Below are 17,506 nucleotides of genomic sequence, written 5' to 3'. Positions count from 1 at the left end.
ATGGTCCATAAGAATTCAGATTGTTGGTTCTCAAACCTGGCCATGCCACAGTCCCATCTCTCCCTGGGTCAGATCAAGGAGTCTCTCTGCATGCAGAGTTAGAAGATGAGCTCCAAAGTCTTTTCTCCGAAATAGTGTTTCTTCTGTAATTTGCTTAGTACCTTGTTTTTTCATAGATATAAACAATTAATTTTAATTTATTATGTATACTTTTCTCTCTTAAAAATTTTGAATTCTGTTAGCCTCTAATATGTGATGTCTGAATTAGTAATTATGTTCTCCTTACATTATATTTCTTGGCAATTTATTTTAGTAACTACACAGAAGTGAAAAGATTGACAATTATAAAAATAATTTTCTTCAGCCTCTCAAAAACAACTTTTCTTTTCCCAGGTAGTTATTTGTATTTATTGACGTTTTTTTAAAAAATTATATGTTTTTAAGGTATATAACATGATGATTTGATATACATACACACAATATACATAGCCTATATGTATATCATCGGCTGTATACCTTAGTACATAAACAAAAGATTCTCTAGAGCAGGTTGACAAATCTGGAAAGCTCCTGGTTATTTTACAGCCTGTGAACTAATTGTGTGTGTGTGTATATTTATTTTTTCATTGCCACACCTAAAATACTGTTTCCATTCAAAAAGTTTCAGTATATTTTGCCTTTTATGTTTAAAAATGGTTATCTAAGATTCTATATAATAGTCTTAATTTTGCCTCTTGGTGAAGCATAAAATATTCGCAGGTCCCCTCTCTAGATCAAATTTTTCTCTAATGATATTTCTTTTAAAGGTTATACTATAATTCAGCTCATTACAGACAAATAAAAAATGGACTTGACGTTGGTAAGATTTCTCCTCACACACACACTTTTTTAAAAAGATAAGCTGGAAATCTGCATTTTTATATGCAATATCCTGATTTTAAAATCACAAGTTCAAAAATTAAAAGATACTTTCTGGCTTCCCCATTGTGGATCAAATATATGTGTACAGTTAGCTAGTTTATAACTTCTGAGGTAGGAGGTGCTGACAAAGGGTGCCAGGCCCTGATTTGGGAAGACTCACTATACAGTATTTATAGTTGCTCTAGCCTCGTGTCTTCTGCATTGTTTTCCTTTCTGTCATATAGGTCAGGCTAGAGTAAAGGAAAAGAATGTAAGTGTGCTAACTTTAGTTTTACTGATTGTTAATAATTTGACCATTTCTGAATGGAATCCTCAGCCAGTTTTGCTATAGAAGATTATTAAAATTAATTGTTCCCTTCCTTTTGTGGTTAGAGAATCAAGTCTTCTGTTTTCTGTTTTTTTTTTCCCCCTCCAGAATTTTTGAATAGCATTATCAAGTCAGTATATGTAAATTAGAAGTTAACAAAGATTAGAACCTAATGACTACATTAAGCAAACTATACTATAAATACTTGAAATTATCTGTCAAACTAAGTAGCTATTTGCTGAAACAAAGGTTAAAGGGCCCCTTAATCAGAGACTAATAAATATCTTTCTTTTAAGAAGAAACAAAAGTTTCAAAGATTTGACAAGGTATGTTCTAAGAAAAATATGTGCCAAGTGAACAAATGATCAAGTTTTGATTGCAAGAGAAACAATCTGCAATTTATAATGTAAAGAGCAAAGCATTTTGAGATGTCCCAGACATAAATAAGGCAAAGACATTTATCACTGAAATATGAGAAAGATTATATTTAAGACTTTGTTTACTAATCGATAATTTAAAATTCTTTAAGAAAGTGTTACTTTTGAACTTTAAGAATTAAAATTGGAGTAAAGTTTGCCATCGTGCTCTTTTTTGCACATTAATACTAATATGAAATATTACAAGCTTGTTAGCTAACTTTCTTTCTACAGCTATCAAGGAAAAATACCCTTTTCTTGATTGGGAAATTACCTATTTATTTAAGAATACAGTGGCATAATATTTACTTTGTTTGTTTGTTTGTTTGTTTAAGACTAGTACACCCTGTCAGCATTAATGAGCAAGTCCTGAGGGCTTTACTAGGGGAAAATAAAAGTTTCATTTACTTTTTTTTTTCCGAATTTTAATCTACCTTTTTATTAGCCACTTTTTTTGTTAGCAATTTCATGATTTATTTTCATTATTTTTCTCTTGCAGTTTGTTTGTTTTATTGAATTGTAACCATGTAATATATGCAGATTTGTTTTCTGATTTTTCGCTATACCATTATCTTTCCTAATGAAATTAAAAATAATTTCTTAAAATCATCTAATAATCATTTTTAGATCATTTTATAATCATTTTATAATCATTTTTCATATTATAATCTTTTTCATATTTGCACATATTCATTTTTTTCCATGTTGTTTATATACGATTTAAAAAATCAGCTATAATCACTATTAGATAATCAGACCTTATTCATCTTTTAGCTGAAGGTTTTTACCCTTTTACCAACCTTACCCTTTTTTATACCTTAATATATTAAGCATAATTAAATTTTATTCTATTTGAAAAGCCTCTTCAGGATCTGGCAGACTCTTCAAGTCATCATTCTGAACATTAGCTTGTCATTGCAGTGTAGCAATGTAGACCTCCTGGCGTTAGAGGACTGGGGCTTTTAGAATACCATGTTTCTACTAGCTTTTTGTTTAAATGAAATACAGCATATCATATAGCACAAAGGCTGACACGTGAGAACTGAAGAGTCTCTGGCCAAGTCACTGCAGCCAAAATAATTGGACTGCGGCATGGCTGTTCTAGGCATTTTTTGCTGGCTTGACAATCTCTGAGGTTTGGCACATCATCAGTTTGGGTTGCGACAGTTGGGATCTGTCAGAAGAGAGTGAAAGCAGTAGAGTCAACATTGCGATGGACTAGTGATGCAGCCTCTGAAATGTAAGATTACTTCAAGTTGTCTGTCTATTAAAAAATGGGTGGGTTTGGGGGTTATTGTTTGAGAGGGGAATGAGACAAGATTTCAGATAGACCTAGAGGAATGCTTTCGAATGCTGTTTGTTTTTCTCTTTAACTCATTAGTAGAAGACAGTCGGAAGATACTCAGGGAAAGAAGACATTTATTCAGATGTAGTATTTCTTTCACTCTGAAGAATAACACATTAAATATTAGGTAATATATTTTACTAGTATAGATGCAATGAAAGATTATTCCTTTTTATGGCAAAATGCCAATATAAAAACTATTTTCATTCCCTGATTGTTATAAAACATTTCACATATGGTTTAGAAAAATCAAAGTGAACTAAAATCAATTCCTTTTTAGAGTACTACAGCAATGAGTAGCGAAAAGAGTTTAAAGTCTAAGATAATTTATATTACTAATACAGTGTTCATAATGACGGGTATTTACTGAGAAAATGAATTAATAAATATGGATAATGAAATGAAAAAGAGCAGAAAAACTTTCAAATATAAGGAAATTAAAGTGAAGTGAACTGAATAGAGCCAAAAATAATGACATTTTATGTTTTAATAATGAACTGAGGAAGCTTTTCAAATCTCTTTTAGATTGGGCTAGGAAGATTGATCCAGCAGTTGGAATCTGGGTATATTTTCATTTAGTTAAATCTCTGTGTGACTCCTCCCTGCCCAGTGATAATTGGGACAGTATATACAGGTAAACAATATGAATACTGGGGCCAAAATTCACAAAACTGAGATCCGATCCAGCTCTGACATTATGTAGTTCAGCCTTCAGCAAAGTCTTTCACCTTTGAATTTATCTTTCCTTAGCTATTAAGTCAGGGTTTTGGACTAGACCTTCTTGAGACACTGTCTCACTCAAACAATTTTAAAGACTATCAGCAGAAGATAGGATAACTCAGTTATGGTATGTCCAGATAATCAGATATATTCAGCTGTTAAAATAGAGGTCAGTCTACAGTACAGATGGAGTATGATTCATTTATGCATTCATCCAACAAATTTTGAGTTTTTTTTATATGCCAGGTGCTATATTTGGTGTTAAGAATACAGAAAAGAACGCCAACGTAGAGCTTACATTAAAGGAAGAGAGAGGAGACAGTAAATAAATTAATATCATGGCGTCAGGGAGAGATAAATGCCATGAAGAAGAGTGAAGCTCTTTTTCTAATCTCTGAAACTTGACAAGGAGCAAAAGAAAATATAGAATGTATTTGGAACACTATTGTTAGAAATTTTTAAAGACTTGAGAGTTGGTTGCCCTTGGAGTAAGAGTTGGAGGTCAGGATATGATGTGGAAGGGGGAGGGGCTTATTTCTCATTCTCTTTTGTGCTGTTTCATTTTTTTCTTTCTTTTTTTCGACACTTGTTCATTTATTACTTAAAAACAAAAAACAAAATGTGCCAAACAACCGAATCCTTAATGCTGTGGGGGAAAATTTTTTGATGATATATTTAACATGCTTCAGTCTAATCTGAACTTTTTTGGCCAAGTATGCTTAGTCTTATCTTTGTGTCCTGTGTCCTAATAATGTTTAGATAATAAAATTTTTTGGCTTTGAACTGTATCAGACTTTTCCTGTTGATGTGTACAAGCTTTTTTTTTTTTTATTTTGTATTAACATTTGCAATGCTAAAACAAGTTTTATATATAGTTTTCCTTAATGTATTCAAATACCATGAAAAGAAAATCTATCTAAAAGTGGTAAACTTTTGCTAAAGGACAGCTTGCTTAGTTCATGTCTTCCTTGGGGTAAGAATTAAAGTTTTTGACACTTTATCTTATGTATTTCAACTTTTTGTTCAGTTTTAGTATGTTTACTTTTAGGTTCCAAACATCAGTTGAACTTAGAGAAATCAAATGAATCACTTCTTTTTTCTCCTAAAAAAAAAAACCCAACAGCCTAAGCATCTTTCCTGATTTTTATCTCTGTTCTTTTCTAGTTGGATGAAAAATCTGACAAACAGTATGCTGAAAATTACACAAGAGTGAGTATATAATGTTCTAAGGGAATTAGGTTCTCAAGGTCAATTAAACTTACTTTCTACCACTATTTCATTATTTTACTACAGTTGAACTGATGGAACTACTCTTCCTCTCTTCATCTATTTTCTGTCCTTGACCCCCAAAATTCCTCTGAGGTTGAATCATGTGAAACACTGGGAAGAGAAAAGACACTGCATTTTATTTCCCTGAGTGGGTTACCTCTTAAGCTTTTGGCTGCTGTTTTGCTTTTCATTCCTCTAGAATTTGATCCTGAGAAGAAGCTGTTAAACACTGCAGAGGTGTCTTTAGGAATGGTGGTGACAAACAGATTTTTTTAAAAGAATTTAAGATGAATTATTTTTTGAAGTAAAATAACTCTTTGCTGGGAGTTGTTTTCTGTCAAAGTCTCTAACTTTCTTCTAGAAGTATTTTTTAAGTCCTCTTAGGGAAATTATCAGGATTAAATTTATGCTGTACCCAAAAAGATATACCACTTCTGTCCAATAGTAACATAGTGCAGTCCACTAATGTAATCTACATATGTTAAGTTTAAATTTTCTAGTAGCCACATTAAAAGAGTAAAAAAAAAAAAAAAAAAAGAAACAGGCAAAATTAATTTAAATAATGTTTTACTTAACCCAAATATTCAAAATATTTCAACATAATATGAAAAGTTATTGAGGTATTTTACCTTTTTTTTGCATTAAATCTTTGAAATCTGGTGTGTATTTTACACTTAAAAAAAAAAGAATATCAGTTTGGACTAACCACATTTCAAGTGCTCAGCACTAGAGGCTACTATATTGGACAGCACAGATCTATGCCGTTTATTAATCCAATAGCATAATCTCCCATTTAAACTAATTGTGGGAAGAGCGGTCTAAATCCATAGTGATACCCGGTGTTGTTGCTCTCAGCTGCAAAGTGTATCTCTAACTTTATTAACAAAGGATTAAAAAAAGAAAAGGTCCTGAGGAAAGCAGCTTCAGGAGCTAATAGGACTGCTAATTAGCATAGCAATTACAAAGTTCTAAAACTGTTTTTAAATTAATCTGAAATACTCACCCCAGTGTTTACAGTATGGCAAAGATAAACTTAGAAAATAAACAGCTCTTACACATAACTATTTCCTTCTTAGTTATTATGAATTCAGGATTCCAGTGAAGTGTTTGATTGAATGACGTTATGCCTATAGGGCCTGGGCCCTTCTCTGGATCCACCCCCCCCACCCTCCACCCCCCCCAAAAAAAGCCAATCCTAACTTCCTGTAAATTGCATTTGGTAACTGCTGGTCCACACTATATCAGATCTCCTTCACCATTCTGCCTCATTTTTAGTTTTTGCAGCAAACATTTTTAAAGAAACAAGACTTAGAAGTGTCATATTTCTTTTCTCTAGCCTTCATCTCGAAATTCTGCCTCGGCAACAACCCCTTTAAGTGGAAACTCTTCCAGACGAGGAAGCGGGGACACCAGCAGCTTAATAGACCCAGACACCTCATTAAGTGAATTGCGGGTAAACCGAAATTTTTGGTTTGAGTTTTTAAAAAAGTTTTTTGGCTGCTTCGTGGTATACGAGAACTATTTAACATTTATTATGACATAGTAGAGAGAAAAGGAGTATGAGTTCTTTAAAAAAATTATTACATTTCAAGAATATGACTTCAGTCTGAAAATAGATTAGTTAATTCTTTTTTCTGTTCTCTTTCCTGAACTTTTGATGATATTGGAATGAGTTCTGCTAATTTAAAAATGCCAAAAAAGCTTTTTAATGTATATAAAAGTAATTTTCTCAGAAATTATGGGCCATATTTTAAATGGAAAATATGCGGATGTACAAAGAACCAGACTCTGAGAATCATTGGTCTTTTGAGCCACTATGGTATTATTTAGCTGCTTGAATACAACTATCAGTTTTTCATGATAAGACAAGAATAATAATATTTGCAGTAACAGAAATAACTAAGTAATGACAAGTTTATTTAACCCATTAGTTGAGTCTTCACTCTTATCAACCCTTTTATTTGAAAGATAGGGGCTTTCAAAATGTATTTATTTGAATTGCTATTCTTGAGCAATGGGGGAAGGGTAGCAATAAAAATTTCATATTCATTCAGAGAACCAAAAAGGAAGGGTAGCAATAAAAATTTCATATTCATTCAGAGAACCAAAAAGTCGTCTTTATAGTAAAGCTGTCAGAGGTTAGGATGAGAAGTGAGTAGTGGCAGGTGTCAGAGAAGGCCGGAGGAGCAGTGATGGGCCAAATCATAAAGCATCTTGTATGGCAGCCTAAAAGGAATTCAGTTTCACTGTGACAACCATGGGGTATTAAATAGGGGAGTGATACTTTCTGATTTGCTTTCTTAAAGAATGGCCACAGTTTGGAGGAAGCACTGGAGGTGAGAACAGTAACGCTGTGGTTGACCAATGAGGATGAGATGAACAAGTTAAAACTGTGATAGAAAATGTAAGAAGCTTGCTCTGAAGAGAATAGTAGAGGGTAGGAAGTTGGTTGGTCAGTAGTAGACACAGAAGTTTAAGAGAAGGATTTTTTTTTTTTTTTTTTAAAGATGGAGTTGATTATTTTTTTCATTGGTTGGATTGAGCCAGTAGAGAAAGATCATGAAGGTTGGGGAAGGAGAGGGGCGACAGAGCAAGGTGCCTGAGTGGCTGAGGGGAATGTCCAGGGCTAAGTTGCATGGGGTAGCCTAATTTGGAGGACCCGTCTCACTGATAGAGTAGAGGAGGAGGCAGGGACCTGTGGTGACTGAGTAAGAGTGAAGTCAGGGTAGGAGCAGGAGTCTGGTTGTTAGATGGGCAGCTTGTAAAAGTGGGATGGGATTTAGGCAAGGGTGGAGAGGTTTGGAACAGTGGCAGTGCCAGTGGAGGAGAGCTGGCCCAGGTCAGCATGGCCGACACTTCGAAGGTGTCAGTATTTATTGAGCTCTTGCTAAGGACCAGGCATTAGTGCTAGGAATACAAAGTTGAATAAGACAAACTGTTGCCTTTAGGTGCTATTTTCTGGTGTGACAAAAGGCAGGAGGACAAGGCCTTCCAGCCTCAGACTTAGCTTGTGTTTGCCGTTTATTCATATTTCTTCTTTGAGAGTTTGACTACCTTCAACAAAATGAGATTTTTACATCCCAGCACCTGGCTTCTAATAGGCCCTCGATAAATGTCTGTTGAATGAATCAATAAATAAAAGAGACAAACCTACCAAGGAAGGAATGAAGGGGACAGGGGAACTATAATGCAGAAACTGTATAATGGCCTTGGATAATTGATTCTGTCTATAATTGCAGAGTTATATTTAGGGCCCTGTGGCAGTTAATTCCCACATAAATCAAGCATCCAGGATAGACCTCACGTAGCAGGGTCAGGTACAAGGGAAATAATATTTTCCACTTAAAATATGACCTTTATTTTTTTATAAGGATTATGATAATATTTGGAGCAAATGCTTTTCTCATTTAAATGGTGTTCTCAGGACAGACTGTCTCATTTGACATTGTGTTTAAAATGTTTGTGTTTAACTTTCCTCCCTTTACATTCTTTCTCTCAAATTAATTTTGGTCAGTGACTAAGTTATTGAAAGACAACTTTGTTCATATCTTTTTATTGTATTTTTAAAAACTTCTGCATGAGCCAGTAAAATTCGCTGCTTATCATTATTTTACTACATATTTTACTAGTTCTAGGTGAAGCGTTATGCTAAGAATTATTTAAAAGATTTATAAAATTTTAAAAATTATGTGTTAAAAATGTTATAATTTATATAGCTTTTTTTCCATATACAGCCCCCTCCCCTTTTGCAAATGCTGTTTCAACAGGGGTTAATGCCGAGAAAATATTTAACACTTTAGCTTGATTACTGCGAATCCCTTCCCTAGCCCTACTATCACCTATTTGCCCCTTTTAGTGGTTGGGAGTGGCAGTTATGTTTGTGTGCTTTGATTTTTCTACCTTTAGTCTGGAATATATAAAAGCAATTCACATTTGTATCTGACTCCTTTGAGACTTAAGATATGTTTGTGTATGGTTTTATGCAATGGTTCATTCCTATGTCCTACAGGATATCTATGACCTTAAGGACCAGATACAGGATGTAGAAGGGAGATACATGCAAGGGCTTAAAGAACTAAAGGTATCAGGGCCCATTTTGCAGTCCAAGCATGCTCTCTGTACGCAGAAGTGTTGGTACTGGTGGCTTCACGAGTTCTATTAACACCACTGCACATAGCTTTACTAACAGTGTTCGTCTTTCAGGCATGTGCTTAACCTGCAACGCAAATAGGAAAGGTGAATTCTGTATCTCTGCTTATGTTTAAATGTTTAGTATATAGTTTTTGGAATATTCAGTATAACATACATCTTATGGTTTTTAAATCATGTAAAATAAGTTGAATGTCCCTTGTGTCTTAGTGATTCAAAATTGAATTGGGCGCACATCTAAAAAGTATTCTAAGAACATTTTTTTACTGTGAATTAGACCTCAAAATTCTTCTAAGCTAAATAAGAGAGTATTGCCTATTTCTGTCACCAAATTCAGTCAATATTAAAAGCAAGAGGAAAAAGCATCCAAGAGATCATTATTATAAATATTCCCTCTGGAGGAAGGACCCTGAAGCATGAGGCTTTTGTTCTTTTTCTTCTTATTTTTTAACCTAGGTCAAAAAGGATTACACAAATTCAGTGCCTTAAAGATTTTGGAGGTAAATTTAAATGGGTCTTATCTTTACTGAGCAAGTATGACTACCAGTTTTCAATACAGGTGTCCATGTGAGGCAGACAGTTTGGTTATAAATAGCACTTGGTTATCATGCTCTTCCCCATGTTTTTTTTTATGAAGTTCAAACGTAATGTGAGGAAACTAAAAGTCTCTCTGAACACATGCATGTCCCTGTTTGAAGTAGAAATATATGTATCAGGACTCTGAAAAAAGCATAAACAAGGCATTCAGAAAGGTGATTCAGGGTACACCCAGAGCACAGAGTACGGAGCAAATGGACAAGGCTTTCATCAGCCTCTGTGGTATCATTCGAAGTAGCCCAGCTACCAACCAAAACCTTCATGTGGGTGATTGTTGTCTATAAGAAACTTACAAGTAAGACTCAGGACCAAAAAGGGTGGGAAGTGCTATGGAAGGTTCCCATGAGGGAGGCCTGGAAGCTGCTGATGTGGCATTGTGAGGTTGTCAGTAAACATCAGGAGAATTACAGAGTTAGTACACTGATGTGCTCATTTAGTCTTGTTGCTCTCATCTTCAGAATTTAATCCCTCTTTTAAGGTTTTAGAGTTACAACTTTTGGAAATATCTTGGATCAAGGGAACAAATCCAGTACATTAAATAATTATGCTCATATTAAAAGTCTCATATATAACGTATGTATCAGGAAAGCAAGCAAGTGATTCAGGGACATTCTTACTTGCTTTTTATTTTATGTAAAACATTTTTTCTTACCTTTTAGATTTACTATTTATTACATTCTTTGAAAGATACGAAAGAACAGATTAAATTTATTGAGGCTTTGAACAGATAAGATTCTTTTTCTTAATTCATGATCAGCGTATAATTGAATTTGACTTCAGTTTATATTTATCCTTGAAATGGCTTTTGAGTGGAAGAAAAATCATTGAAAAAAAGACTTGATGAAGAAGCACAGTGATGTGATGTATCCATAGTCTATTAAAAAAGGATGCTGGGTCATTGTTTATGACATTATTTTTGATTAAGTATGTCTGCCTTTGGATGCTTTTTCCCACTCTGCCCTCTACCCGGAATCACCTGGATCTTGTTAAAACAGATTGCCGGACCTGCTGAATGTGAGTCTGGGATAGAATTGAAAATTTGCATTTTTACCCAGTTCTGAGATAATCCCCAGATTTCTAGGTCAGAACCCATACTTTGAAAATCACTGCTTTAGATGTATTAAAGTAAAACTGATTCTTGATGTTATCACTATATAAGCTAGATTAAATTCACTAAAACTACTTTGATACTTAAATTTAAAAGTTTTCTGTAGTCTGTTGTTTAAAGGAAGAAAATATTATATAAAGTTTATGTCAAATTCATTGTAGTACATATTGTGTCCTTGCATCTACTGCTTGAACTGTCTTAGATTCTGGTGTTCATGCAGTTATGCCCCATTTTATATAGAACTGAGGTGTGAAGAGGACTTTTTTTAATGCTATTAGCTCTAAGATGGAATCATTCTAAATTCCGCATTATATTAAGATGCTACTATATTTAAATCATTATACAGTTGACTTTGCTGATATTCTTTATTTGGGTTGTATTCGTTTTCAATTCTAGTATAAATGTTGCCCATTAATACAATCCTAGTTTGTGAAGCATTATTAAGTGTGTATATGTATGCGTGTATATCTTTATTGGGATATAATTTACATACCATAAAATTTACCCATTTAAAGTGTACACAGCCCAATGTTTTTAGCATAGCCACAGAATAAGTAGTACAACTATCACCACAACCCAATTTTAGAACATTTTCATCACCCCCAAAAGAAACCCCATACTAATTTCTAGTCATTTCCTACTCTTCCTTTCCAGCTCCCACACTCAGTCCTAGAGAACTACTAATCTATTTTCTGTCTCTGTGGATTTACCTATTCTGGACATTTGATATAAAGAAATTATACAATATGTTGTCTTATGTTATTGACTTTTCATTTGGCATAATGTTTTCAAAATTCATCGATATTGTAACATCTGTGTGTGTGTGTGCGTATTTTATGTCTGGGTAATATTCCATTGTATGGATTTACCACATTTTGTTTCTCTATTTGGGAGTCGATGGACATTTGGGTTGTTTCCGATTTTTGACTATTATGAATGATTTTGCTGGGAACATTTGTGTACAGTTTTTGTATAGACGTATATCTTTTCATTTCTCTTAGGTAGATACCTAGCAACAGAATTGCTGGGTCATATGGTAATTCTGTGTTTCCCATTTTGAAGCATTACCAAACTGTTTTCCAAAGCAGCTGCATTATTTTACATTATCACCAGCAATGTATGTTCTAGTTTTTTCACGTCCTCACCAACACTTGTTTCTTTTTTTTTTTCATTATGAATTATAGCCATTCTAGTAGGTCCGAAGTGGTATCTCATTGTGGTTTAGATGTGCATTTCCCTAATTACTAATGATGTTGAGAATGTGCTTCTGGCCATTTGTATATTCTCTTTGGAGAAATATCTATTCAAATCCTTTCCCATTTTTAAATTGAATTATATCTTTTTATTATTGAATTGTAAAAGTTCTTTATACATTCTGGATATAAGCCCTTAATTCGATATAAGATTTACAAATATTTTTTCCCAGTCTATGTGTTGTCTTTTCAATTTCTTGGTCATATTGTTTGGAGCACAAAATATTTTGATGAAGTCTGTTTTTTTGTTGTTGTTGATAATGCTTTTGGTTTTGTATCTAAGAAACCATTGCCTAGTCCAAGTTCTGTATCATTGATCTTGGTTTGATAAACATTTGTATTAGTATTTTTTGAATTTATTTCCAGCAGTGATGACTTTTTCTATGTGAAATGTCTTTTCTTTTTAGCTTTAAAAAAGGTTAGCTAGTAGTTAGCTACCAAACTAGATATAGTTACTAAAAAACAGACTTGTAAGCTATGTTAGGCAGAAAACATAGAAGTAGATAAAATTTCAGGCATTTTATGATAGCTCTTTTTTAAATAATAAATTTTGTATTGCTTACTTATTTAACAATGACTAAAATTTGAATAATTGCTAGAAAAACATGTTTATACATTGATATTAGCATTATGCAAAACAAGAAAGTACTGAAAACAAACATACAGGAAGTAGCAAAATTCAAATGAGTATGAAGTTTACTTGTGTAAAGTGAGGCTGTATTCTGTTGTCTCTTTGCATTCGGAATACCAAATTGTTGTTGAAAACTACAGGAATAACATTTCTGAAAACTGATGATTCTTCATTTTGTGACTCTTACAAATGTATGTTGTCTGCATACCTTTTCATCTTTCAGAGGCTACACTGCTGCTTGATTTTTTTTTTTTTTTTTTGGATAGCAGAGAGCACATAAAGTTCTTATAATGGCATTACTGGCTTATTATCGTCCTCCTGTCTTATGTGCATGTTACTAAACAAGGAGTTTCCTAAACTGCTTGTATCCTGCAAAAATTCATCTCCATGTGTCTGTCCCAGGCTATAGCTTCCTGTTGTATATCGTATATATGCAGGGAACATATTTTAGATATCAGGCTGATGACTTTGACTTTCATTTAGGAGTCTTTGTGTGAAGTGGAAGAAAAATACAAGAAAGCCATGGTTTCCAATGCACAGTTAGACAATGAGAAGAACAATTTGATCTACCAGGTAGACACCCTCAAGGATGTTATTGAAGAACAGGAGGAACAGATGGCAGAATTTTACAGAGAAAATGAAGAAAAATCCAAGGTAATCGTTTATCTTGTATCATGTCTTTCTCTTGGGTCAGAGAATTAAAATGTGCCATTTAAAAAGTGCTGGGCTTAATGGAAGAAATGCAGCATACCTGGGAATGATGTTTCAGTCAAAACCTATTGGTATGAAATTGACAGACCATAAGATAATAGGTCCTAAAATATTTTCTTGTTAACTTTTTATAAGATTTATTTTATTAAGGAAAAGCTTATGACCTCTTTTAGTTTCCATAAATAGAATACAATTCAAATTTTATCTTTATTTTCTATCTCTTAATTGGGACACTTACAGTCAATTACTTATTTGTTCCTGTTTTAACTGCTGATAATCCACAAAGTTCCAAAGACTTTCAATGTAATGGTCCACTTTTTTCTTTTTCTTTCTTTTTTCTACTCCCTATTTTTCAAGAGAAACTTTTTTCTAAATTATTGGAGAGAAGTTTTAACAGTAATTTAGAAATAGCAGTGTGGAGATGTGGGTCAGAAATTGATTGATGTTTTCTTTAGAGGTTTGTAAGTTATATTGTTAAAACGTGCAGATAGAAAATTAAAGCCACTGCCCAAGGTCTAGATGTGCTCTTTGACAACTGTAGAAAACAAATTGGGTTCTTTAAAGAGTTTACTGGATTTTGACTTTTTAAAAGATTGATGTCAGTCCAAGCAGAAGACAAATGGATATTACTACTGAAAAATGAGTTGCCACTACATCGCAAAAATAAAAAAAAACCCAGAAAATAATTTAGGAACTGTGCATTGGTGCATTATTAGAAATAACAATCTGAATTTGTACATATTAATGGGAGACGAGCTATTAATATAACCTCTAAGGGACCAGCATTAATACTATAGACTCTATAGGGATTTCTTTTATTAAGGACTGAAAACGCTCATTCCAGTCTGTTTCAGTAAGGTTTAAAAAATGTTAGAAGTGTTTGCCAAGGGTTTGGGAGAAGAAGGGATGAGTAGGCAGTGTGCAGAGGATTTTGGGGGCAGTGATACTATTCTGTATGATACTGTAATGGTGGATACATAATACATTTGTTGAAAGCCATAGAACGTACACCACCAAGAATGAACCCTAATGTAATCTGTGGACTTTGGGTGATAATGATGTGTCATTGTAGGTTCATCATTTGTAATAAATGCACCGCTCTGGGCGGGATGTTGAGTGAGAAGGCTTTTCATAGGTGGTTTCCTCTTTGATTTTTCCTGTATCTCATAGGCCGGTTTTGGATATTCTGAGCTACCATACATTACCTAGAGTCCTTGAATTCTTTTTTTGTCTTCCCATGCATTTTTCGTATCTGTCTCTGGCCCTTTACTTCTAGCAGATTGGAAGAAAATCTCATGCTAAGTAATTAATTGTCAGTAGCAAAATGAGTTCTTATCTTTCCATTTTCTTAAATGTCTTTGAGCATTTTTAAAATTAAAAAAGAAATCCTATGAATAACTTTTTACCAACTTTATTTTTTTTCTATCATTTTCTAAGATATAGAGATGTCTTAGTATGCATAGTCGTGTTTTTTTCAAGTTTTATTTTTTAAAAAATCTCATGCCTTTGAAATTTGAAATATCTGTAAGCTTTTTTAATGTCCTGTCAATGTTTAAGGTACTATGAGGCAGAAAACATTGCAATAGTGTCTCTCTATAATATATCTTCACCCTGAACTCTCTTCTTCTAACTATAGACTGCCTCATGCAGTAGATCATCCATGTTCAGAAGCATACAAAGAGGTCAAGCACTCTGTGTGTTGCATTATAGCAGCATATGATGAAGATAGAGAAGGACCACTCAATTAAAACAATAATGATAGTAATACAATATTTCAAAATGTCTTTAGTGCTTCCTGATGGGATTATAACTGTATCTGAAACGTTGTTTCGATACCTTCTTTAAGGACAGAATCCCTAATTAAGAATGTCTCAAGTATATTATTCTTTTCTTAGTAACTATTCATTTTAGTAGCACATACTTTTTAAAAAATTATCTGAGATTTTAAAAAGTTTTATTATAGATTTTAGACGTATAAAAATAGAGGGGTATAATACACCTCCTTAAAGCTATCACCTACCCCTAGCAACCATCAACCCATGGCCAATTTTGCCCTACTTCCTCCACTCATTGTTTGAAGCAAATCCTCACTATCTCATATTTTAATGTGAATTTAGATATGGCTCAAAAACAACATAGACCCTCTCTTTTTAAAACATAACTGTTACGAGACCATTTTACATCTGAAAAATTAAGAGTAATTCCTTCATACTACATCTCCAATCGTTAAAATTTTAATTATCTCAAATATCATGTCATTTTTCTTTTATTTACTTAAGAAAATTAAGATCCAGATAAGTTCCACGCATTGGAATTAGTTGTCATGTCTTTTAAGTCTCTTTTTATTTATAGGTTTCCTTTCATCTCTTTTTTTTTTTCTTCTTTGCAATTTCTGTGTTGAAGGAACTGGATTTCCTCTCTTACCAGTTTCTGACAGTCTTACAGATTTTGCTGCTTCATCCCCATGGAGTCTTTAATATGTTCCTTTTTCCTCTAAATATTTAACTCCTTTAAATAGGTAGGTAGGTTTAGAGGCCTAATCAAACATAGGTTTAATATTTTTGGCAAATCTACATCATAGGTTATTTTCCTTCAGGATACCCAGATGTATGGCTGTCTCTCTTTGTGACATTGTAGCTAGGTGCTTAGATCTGTTAGTTGATTAGGGGTTGTAGAATGTGATAGTCTAATTTTGTCTTTACTGCTTTATTTTCTTTTATTATTTTAAACAGTTTTATTGAGATATAATTTACATACCATACAATTCATCTGTTTAAAGTGTATGATTCAGTGTGTTTTTTTTAATATATTCACAAATATGTGTAACCATCACTACAGTCAATTTTAGAATATTTTCATCGTGTCAAAAGGAAACCCTATACCTTTTAGCTATCATTTCCTTATCTCCTGCTCTCCTCAGCCCTAAGTAACCACTAGTCTACTTTCCATCTCTATAAATTTTCCTAATTTAGACTTTCATTTCAATGGAATCATATAATATGTGAGCTTTTGTTACTGACTTCTTTCACTTAGTATTTTCAAGGTTCATCTATGTTGTAGCATGCATCAGTAGTACTTCATTTTTTATGACTTCGTAATATTCCATTTATTGCATATACCACATTTTGTTTATTCATTTGTGCATTGATGGACATTTGGGTTTTTTTTTTTTCTATGAAAAATAATGCCGTGACAAACATTTGTGTATAAGTTTTTGTTGTCCTTTCTTTTAAGTATATACATAGGAGTAGAATTGCTGGGTCAAATGGCAACTCTAAGCTTAACCATTTGGGGAATGCCAGATAGTTTTCCAAAGTGACTACACCATTTTACATTCCCACCAGCAGAGCATGTGAGTTCTGATTTCTCCACAGCTTCACGAACACTTGTTATTATCTTTTTCTCTAACTATCCTAGCAGATGTGCTTTTGATTTGTATTTCCCTGATGACTAAATGATTTTGAGTGCATATTTTCATATGCTTATTGACTATTTGAATATCTTTCTTGAAGAAATACCTATTCAGATCCTTTGCCCATTTTAAAATTGGATTATCTTTTTATTATTGAGTTGTAAGAGTTTATATATTCTAGATATAAGTCTCTTATCAGATAGATGATTTGCAAATGTTTTCTCCCATTCCATGGGTTGTCTTTTCACTTTCCTGTGTTTTATTAGTATAAGTCCATCTTTAAAGAGAAATGTCCCCTCATCTCTTATTACTCAGATGAGACAGTTTATGTAGGAAAGGGAAGATAAGGCATGATTTTTTTCCCTTTACTTATGATTTTTCAAAATAAAGAATTGGTTGTTTAACATCCTAGCATAGTCATTCATTATTTGTTTTCTTTTTTTAAATTCATTATGAAGTCAAGAATTCAAACATTTGATGATCTCAATCTATCATAGCTTTTTATTCTTACTGATCTTCCAGTTGTCCGATGTTTAACTAATGTGAACCTCTTCAGGTTGATTCCCAAGTAATTTTGACATGAGTGCAGTTGTTTTTGATAGTTTCTTTGCTATCTGGCACAAGAAGGTATTCCAGGCTCATCTGGTGCATTTCCTGCCCCAGACCC

The 17,506-nt window shown here is 33.3% G+C and overlaps 1 protein-coding gene across 26 annotated transcripts in view; it reads left to right on the top strand.

The window, feature by feature from the left end:
- The window catches only part of LRRFIP2 (LRR binding FLII interacting protein 2), a 102,483-nt gene that overhangs the window by 60,717 nt on the left and 24,260 nt on the right, over window positions 1-17,506 (top strand). For 18 of the 26 annotated variants that reach the window (XM_023536019.1, XM_023535933.1, XM_023535860.1 and 15 more), the window contains 4 exons: window positions 4,874-4,918; window positions 6,315-6,431; window positions 8,988-9,059; window positions 13,200-13,370. In XM_023536019.1, the coding sequence (XP_023391787.1) occupies window positions 4,874-4,918; window positions 6,315-6,431; window positions 8,988-9,059; window positions 13,200-13,370 (405 nt within the window). The remainder of the gene's footprint in view (window positions 1-4,873; window positions 4,919-6,314; window positions 6,432-8,987; window positions 9,060-13,199; window positions 13,371-17,506) is intronic. The other 8 variants (XM_023535946.1, XM_023536034.1, XM_023536134.1 and 5 more) reach the window with 1 other exon arrangement.

This window comes from Pteropus vampyrus, unplaced genomic scaffold, assembly GCF_000151845.1.
Source record: "Pteropus vampyrus isolate Shadow unplaced genomic scaffold, Pvam_2.0 Scaffold1, whole genome shotgun sequence".
In the NCBI taxonomy this organism is placed as follows: Eukaryota; Metazoa; Chordata; class Mammalia; order Chiroptera; family Pteropodidae; genus Pteropus; species Pteropus vampyrus.
This window is presented reverse-complemented; position numbering and strand designations above follow the sequence as displayed.